At 49.5% G+C, this 8,002-nt stretch overlaps 2 protein-coding genes across 3 annotated transcripts; one reads left to right on the forward strand and one right to left on the reverse strand.

The window, feature by feature from the left end:
• The first annotated feature begins 2,145 nt into the window (after positions 1-2,145).
• On the forward strand, positions 2,146-6,738 carry FOXG_20591 (uncharacterized protein). 2 transcript variants are annotated; one of them, XM_018400868.1, is made up of 4 exons: positions 2,146-2,656; positions 2,702-2,941; positions 3,254-3,853; positions 3,902-6,738. In XM_018400868.1, the coding sequence occupies exons 1-4, from the start codon at positions 2,327-2,329 to the stop codon at positions 4,613-4,615; spliced, it is 1,884 nt and encodes a 627-aa protein (XP_018250011.1). In that variant the 5' UTR covers positions 2,146-2,326; the 3' UTR covers positions 4,616-6,738. The 2 variants fall into 2 exon arrangements, with proteins under 2 accessions (XP_018250011.1, XP_018250012.1); XM_018400869.1 differs by lacking the exons at positions 2,146-2,656; positions 2,702-2,941 and having other exon boundaries at positions 3,181-3,853; positions 3,902-5,135.
• On the reverse strand, positions 5,112-7,787 carry FOXG_11667 (uncharacterized protein; the record flags this gene model as incomplete). Its single annotated transcript, XM_018391381.1, has 1 exon — positions 5,112-7,787. The coding sequence occupies one exon, from the start codon at positions 7,785-7,787 to the stop codon at positions 5,112-5,114; it is 2,676 nt and encodes an 891-aa protein (XP_018250013.1).
• Positions 7,788-8,002: the final 215 nt, after the last annotated feature.

Here is an 8,002-nt window from a genome sequence, read left to right on the forward strand (position 1 = left end):
TCTATTTTAGGAGGGACAATACCGTCACCGCTTTTTGCAGCCTCAGACAAGCCCAACGATAGGAAGACAATTGTACAATGAGAAGCGCTGATGCGTCGAGTGAGACACTGCAAGGAGAATATTCTGTGCTGTTTTATGCTACGTATGCTATATAGAGCTGACTGCGGTCAATATGTTTGCCTGTCACCGATAGTTGAGAACAAAAGCTGGGACCAAGTTGAATCATGAGTGACTTCAAAAATTTACCCCATGCTCCCTGGTCCGTGAGGCGAACAAAATCACAATCAAGGGACCAGTCAGGCCCCAGAATGGAAGCACGACAGGGAGCATGGAGCATCAATCTAATGTATGACTAGGGAGAGATGCAAGAAATTGATATTAGATATGGGAGCAATCCAAGCTTGGGAACATAACAGACAAAGACAGTTGAAAGTGATGTGGCTTTCCAGTGCATTCAGTGGCTGCATATCACTCCGTGACATGCCACCAGAGTCATATTCCAAACTCAGATATGTCACGAGAACAGCTCAATCGTTTCATTCCCAATTATCTTTTGAGGATACTGACCCAAGACCCCATGCTTCATGCACGGCAGAACAGACGCTGGAGCCGGGATACGCAAGCAAGAAATCAAAGACCCCTCCTCCGTCTCCCTCCAACACAAGGCCAAGCATTTTTCGAAAAGCTCCGCAGCGAGCAAGGACTCCACAGTCAAACAGGGGCAACGCAGGCGGTTATGTCAGTGGCCAATGCCAACTACCAAAAAGTCCAGTTTCAAAAAAATCCGCCCCAGAAAAAAAGAAAAAGAGGATACCTTTTTTGCTCTCCCATCGGCATCAGACGAGAAACATCGTCAGTCTTCTCGCTTATGCTAGAAATAACGCCAGGAAAATGGATACCGATACCTCGGTCCCCGAAAAAGAATAAGAATTTCTCAAGCTTCTTTGATGTTGCCACGGACACTGGTGGGGTTATTGCCGAACTTTTTTTTTTTTCTGTCGTCTTAAAGTTTTTTAAGCGACAACCGGAGTTGACGAGGACTAATTACTCAGTATCCGCAGTCTCGACGCAGAAACATCCAATGGAGATGAAAATTTCTGGTGAGGCAAGCTAAGAGTCTTACGCGCCGTCTCGTGCCTGGATACCGAATTCTGTAGATGGTTACGTAGAGAATTGACCGACAGTAGAAGGTTGTCTTCATTTCGTTACTTTGGCGGTTGGGCTTTTAGGCTTAGGCTCAACTCCAGATGCTGATCAATGAGCATTGCCTTGAAACACTGTGGTCTTTATGTCTCTCAATGCCATATACCGGTCCTTGCAAAGCTGTTCCCATTGTCAATCCCGTATCAACTTCAATCAGCCCCTCATTCCCCTCTTCTTCTCGAAAAGCACTTCCGTCATCAAAAGTCTTTAGCGCCAGACCAATTCTTTAGAGTCAAAATCTCCTCGTAGCGCAACTTCGCCATTGCCCAGTAAACGGCGCCCCTCTTCAGATCGACCTCAGAATTTTTACCAATGGCGGCCTCGGCATTACTTCCTACGACAATAAGCGAAACACAAAAGCGGCACAGTCGAAATTAAGGCGAAAGCTTCTGCATTATGAACACGTAAATGCATTGGATATGACTATGACTCCTGGGTGAGTCAACCTCCCAGAGGAAATCAGCAGCTCTAGAGATTATGCCATTGGCTGCGTTAGCTACACTCGCACACCCCCTTGTTCATTGATGACTCTTGCTGCCACGCATCCTAGCTGCCACGGAGCTTCAAACATGCTTCAGACTTTGGCGTGGTTTCTTGCATGTGAATTGGATCTCAGCTTGCTGCAGCAGCAGAAACAGAAACAATTCTCGATCAGGAATCTTCCGATTGAGCACAACTGGAAACATGAATAGCCACAGAAACTAATCGTGACCACTTGAACCTTACGCTGCACCACTTCAAGTGACACCACTCAAACAATTGGCTTAATACATCCTTGTCCTCGAGGTCAGAACAAACTCAAGCCTGAGGAAGAACTCAGCTCCACCCAACTTTTTTTTCTCGATGGCATGAAAGCTTCGGCATGGCCCGTGCAACACCCGCGCGCCAAAGCGCTTATCCTATCTAATCTTATCTTATCACCCGCCCCTCCAACCGTTTTCGGCCGTTGTCGTGCCAGCCAGGACGCCAAGGGAAACTGGAGTAAACACTGGACCTCCAACCAGGATTGTAACGTCAACGCTCCGTTTATGAATCCACCGTCCTAAACAAGTCTCGTCCACGATCCATTCTGTTCCTGCATCTTTGTTTAAGCGAAAAGCATATCATCGTGTTTAGCAGCATCATGGAGCGAAAAGCGTCCCATAACCTGTTTGAGGTTTATCTACGGCTACGACCCCCGCCTACACGACATGGTGATGGGGATCGTATTCTTGATGTTGAGCCCACTGAGGACGGTTCACATCCTAAGCATATTATTCTAAATCCGCCTACAGATCGACGTAGGGCGATTGAGAAGTTCGCGTTCACCCAGGTCTTTGAGGAAGATGCAACCCAGCTGGATGTCTTCCACTGCACAGAGATCGTCTCCTTCGTTGAGGGCGTATTGGCGCCTGAGGGCGGCGAGGGAACAGATGCTGTCGTCGCTACCTTGGGAGTGACAGGTTCCGGCAAGGTGAGTACCATGTCAACAATGAAACAACAAGGCTAATAGACGAAGACGCATACGATCCTCGGGAGCAAGACACAACGCGGCCTGACCCAACTCACGATGGACGTCCTCTTCCGCTCAATCGGCGAAAACATTCTCGATCCCAACGCCGCCTTCACAGCCCAAGACTCCCTTCAAGCCATCGACGGTGCCGAGTCCTCCCTAATAACCGCGTCCCACTTCTTCGACCCTCCCTTTCGCGACTCAGTCGCTTCGCGAGCGCCTTCACGCGCCGGCACACCAATGCTTGTACGACAGATCCCAAAGCCTTCCTATGTCAACATTCCCACCTCCAAGCTGGTCACCAACCTCCCAGGCGCGTTCCCGGCAGACTGCGCACCAAGTCCGAAAAGTGTACGGCTTGTTAGCGAGGTAGAGGAAACGCGACGTCTCAAAGAGCGATAGGATCGCTCTTCTGAGCGTGGTAGACAACCTCTCAAAAGTCTGCCTGCGTCCCCTAGCGCGTTGAATTGTCCTAAGACGCCCAAGCGGGGTCTTCGACATTTCATGTCTCTTACTACCTCAACTCGTGTCAAGAATGTTACTAAAGACGATGTTAAGTCCGATGGTCTCATGTCCCCACCACCTCGACGAATTACCGTACGCCCCTCGGCTCTTCCTCAGCTCCCCGACGTGAGCAACATCGACATTTCCTGCGATCCTTCGGCCGAATATGTTGTTATCATCTCGATGTACGAAGTGCACAACGACCGAATCTACGATCTCCTTACTCCCGCTGTCAAATCCGGCGCCACAAAAGAAGTGCGACGACGTCCTTTACTCTTCAAGTCAACAGAGCTATCGCCAGACCGAAAGGTTGTCGCTGGCCTTCGAAAAGTCATCTGCTCCAGTTACAACGAGGCATTGACCGTTGTTGAGACCGGCCTGCAAGAGCGCCGAGTCACCGGTACCGGAAGCAACAGCGTATCAAGTCGAAGCCATGGATTCTTTGTCTTTGAAGTAAAGAAGCGAACTCGCAGCAGGAGACCTAGCCTTTGGGAGGGAAACAAGTTTACTATTGTTGATCTAGCGGGCAGTGAGCGCGCGCGCGAAGCCAAGACGGCGGGTGCTACGCTTGCGGAAGCTGGCAAGATCAATGAGAGTTTGATGTACCTAGGCCAATGCCTTCAGACACAAAGTGAAGCTGCAAGCTCCAGCAAGGCAAGTCATCGCAGTAATGTTTGATGGACAGCGACTAACATGCAATAGCCCAACATTGTTCCTTTCAGACAATGCAAGCTCACCGAACTCCTCTTCTCAAACTCATTCCCCTCATCCTCAACCTCTCACCCCCAAACTCCTCGTCGCAACCCCCAAAGAGGTGTCATGATCGTCACCGCCGACCCTCGCGGCGACTTCAACGCCACATCTCAAATCCTTCGATACAGCGCCCTTGCTCGTGAAGTAACAGTCCCTCGCGTCCCCTCAATCACAACAACCATCCTCGCCCAACCACCACAAATGGCTCAAAACCGCTCCGTTAGTCCAACACATCCTCACCCACGACCGTTCATGCCCGCAGGTGCAGGATCTTACAGAAACTTCTCTCCACCAATGAGCTCAGATGAACGCGCGACCATGGAGATTGCAGCGCTAGAGATCGCACGGCTTAGTGAGGAAGCGGATCAATTGCGCGAAGAAGTCGATCGTCAAAATGAAGCACGCGTTGCAGCTGAAGCTCACCTGCTCACCATGGAGGACCGCATGCTTGATCTCGAAGCAGCTATTCGCGAAGAGTGCGCCATGGAATTTGAGCAGCGTCTTGCACTAGAAATGGCCGCTGGAAGAATTCCATGGCTATTGAGCAAGAACGTACCGAGGAGCACTGGGACCGCAAAGTCGAAGTCCTCGAGCGAGGTCTCGCCTCTGACGAAGATTGCGATAAAGAAAACGTTCTTATCGAAGATCTCGAAGAGGAAGTAGATCGACTCCGTCGCGAAAACGGTATTCTTAAGCGTGAGCTTGCGTCCCGCAGCCCGACTAAGCGCAAGCCCCTCGAGGAGCGGGAGGACTTTGCGCCTTCTTCTAAGCCATCTCGCGGCGACAGCATGACCAACTTAGGACGCAAGCTGGAGCGCATGCGCGTTAGTGGTGAAAAGGCACGCCCGGTACCTGTCAATGGGAACGGCAGTCCAAAGAAGATGCGGAAGTTGGGGACGAAGAAGTGGGAGCATGAGGAAGATGAGCTGTCTTAGTATGTCTAGCTACTGCTTATGAGCGTGTTTTTCAGGGTCATGGATATGATGGATGGTCAATTTGTGTTATAGAATTGGTTCGGATTGGATGCGTCTGACGGATAATGGATGGAGTATACCCTTTGCGTAATGTCGTGCAAGTTCATAGCATCGTAATGCAGTTTTTTGTTGTTCGTTCGCTGTACTCCTCAGTCCCTTCAATTGCCTTCAATTGAGAATTTCGGCTATTTTATCCTGAAAGGTGCCTCCCGATCCTTCTTCATCACCTTAAGCTGTGTATATATACTGCCCAGTGACGCGTTCCTGCGAACACTAGCATATTGGTGCTGGTTGACGGGCATCCATGTCAAATGTCGAGGTACCTCACACTCCTTGGATATTTTTATCGACCTCTGCACTGTCCCGACAGTCACCTTTGCTCCTTTTTCTAACATAAGATGCACACATTCTGTCACCTGGCTATCTTCTTCCTTAGAGCTTCTCTCAACAATCGCAATAGCGCCGGCGAGTAGTTCTTCCCATGCTGTCGTTCTGCGGAATCCGATTTGCTTGATTACTTCATTAGGCTTTGCTCCTTTGTCGAGTAAAAGTTTGATTACTGATGCACTTCTTGTGTCTGTCAGGCGCACAAGCGAAAGAAGGGGAACTTTGAGCAGCTCAGGATTTCCCTGTAGTCTCCACCCAAGTGCCCCCAGCTTCAAACGTTCCTTTGGGTCCCGTTTCGCAATCACGACAAGACCGCGGCGATCTGCCTTTGCTTTAATATATTCCCCTACACATAACACAGCTGCCAGGCAGAGGAATTCTTGGTTGGGGTCGGAGCGGTAACTGCTCAATTCTGTCCAGGTCAATTTGCTCTGCCATGTGCCCTTTGGTTCCCTAAACCTCTTTTCTTTATACGTGTAACAGCAGAGACCGGCACACTGCTCTCGGAGATGATCCATCAATCGAACAACATCGCACCTTGAGGATGGTAACGCATTCCCCGCATGGTCCAGGCTTTCGACCAAATTCAGTTGGAAATATCTAGTCCCGGATTTGCTTCGTGCATTTGACCTCACCCAGAGCTTTGCCAAGGATGTATATGCCGCTGAGATCCTAAGACCAGAATCATATGGCGTGGTAAGACAGCTGTTGAGCCTTTGCTGGGTATCAGGCCTTCTCAAAAAGTCCTCAAATGTCCTGTGTAGATATACAACATTACCTCCATCAATTTTTGCAGGATCGCATTGCTCTCGTATAGTTCTCACTTGCTCATGAACTTCAAGTAGACCTCTGCAGCGACTGACAATACGACGCCGCATATCTTCTAGTCGGCCTATCAACTCCTCATAAGGGACAGCACTCGGGTCTTCGTCAATGGCCCGCTCTAAAAAGTCGACCTCGTCCGCATACCACATTATACGTAGCGAAGTTGTCCCGTTGCACGCGTAAACTAGCTTGAAGAGCTGGGCGGCATGTTCGCGATACAAAGGATCAATACTGTCGATAATCCTTCCATAGAGTTCATCCATTTCTGATGGAAGCAGATTGAGCCGATTCTTGAGATCTTCAACGCGGTCGCCGGCCATCATCCCAGCCAAGAGCGACGCGACAACAATGGTGACCCATAGAAAGACACCACTCGCTTTGTCGGCTATTGAGTGGCTCAAAGCACCAGCAAATTGAGGATGTAGTTTCTGAAACCTTGCGAATTGAGTATTTGCTTCGAATTTAGAAACGACATACTTCGTGATATCGTCGTAGGTGAGGTCTTCCATCTTCAGCCTAGGATAGTATCCGAAAGCGTTCTCAAACTCTGTCCAAGGGCGGCTTGAGACGCAAACTTTGATTGGAGATGCGATGCACTCCTGTATCAGGGATATAAGAGCGTTGCAATCGCCATCAAACTCATCCAAGCCATCGATAAACAGTGCAAGCTTGGCTCGGGTGCTGATGTGTTTGATTGCTTGGCGAAACATGTCGCCCAATTCATCCAGGCTCAGGCGCCTGGGGTCCTCATTAAAAAGACACAAAGACTCCCAACGCGACGAAGCAACAAGTGGAATGACATCTGGGTGCGCGCGAAAAAGCTGAACAAGCAGGGTTCGAAGCAATCCTTCTTTGCTCGCCTGTATGTCTGATCCAATAGCCCAGAAATGAAAGGAGGCAATCGTAAGCTTCCGGTCTCCCGCCCATTGCTGTAAATATTCGTTGCATCTGTTCGCATTGCTTGATTCATCAACAGGCTGAAGGAGGTACTTCATCAGCGTGGATTTTCCTGAGCCTGGCTTTCCGGTGATCCAGTAGAGGCTACCGTCGGATACAAGCCACTCTTTAAAGCCAATCGGTGAAGTCTCAGCGTTATTGTCATTGAAGATCCAGCGAAAGGTTCCCTTGTGAGCTTCCTTTATTGTGAGTTCTCTCTCTTGTATGGTATCGTATCGGATCCTTGAGATGAAGATCTGTTCCAAATGTTGTCGTCTCTGTGGTGATAATTGGATGCTTGATGAATCTGATAGCGCCTTGGCCTCAGAATGGTGAATACGAGCGATCAAGGCATCTGTGAACTCGGACTTGAGCTTCTGGCGCTCATGTAGACCGCCAGTGAGATACTCCATTGCTAACGAACCGAAGCCTGCTTGAATTTCGGATGCACTCGAAGCGTCTCCCATGGCTTTTATGTCTGCTCGCATATCGCGCATCTCCAGCAACATCTGCATCTGGTTCTCCAGAGTCTCTCTTGCAGTAGCCCTCAAATTGACGGACAGGTAGAACGTCAGGTCGGCCTTGACCTCTGTCAATCTGCTTTCAAGGCTTCTCAATTTGTCCTCCTTCAAGATTATCAGCCATGTTTTGATCACCGCGTCGCGCTTCCGTCCATGGCTATTTTCCTCAATGCGCTTCAGTGAGTCAAGCATTTCTTTCGCAATCGCTTCACTCTTTTTGGCGAGTGACGATATCGCTGCACCTGTGTTTGATCCGGAGTTACAAATGATCTGAAGCTCATGCTGGGCATCCCGAAGATTGTCTGATGAGCTGTGTAGAGTTTGAAGATTATTGAGAAAGTCATGTTTCGATCGTCTGACTTGGTATAGCGTGGTGAGGAAGCGGGTGCCATAATCGACAACCGTGG

This window comes from Fusarium oxysporum, chromosome 10, assembly GCF_000149955.1.
Source record: "Fusarium oxysporum f. sp. lycopersici 4287 chromosome 10, whole genome shotgun sequence".
Classification (NCBI taxonomy): domain Eukaryota; kingdom Fungi; phylum Ascomycota; class Sordariomycetes; order Hypocreales; family Nectriaceae; genus Fusarium; species Fusarium oxysporum.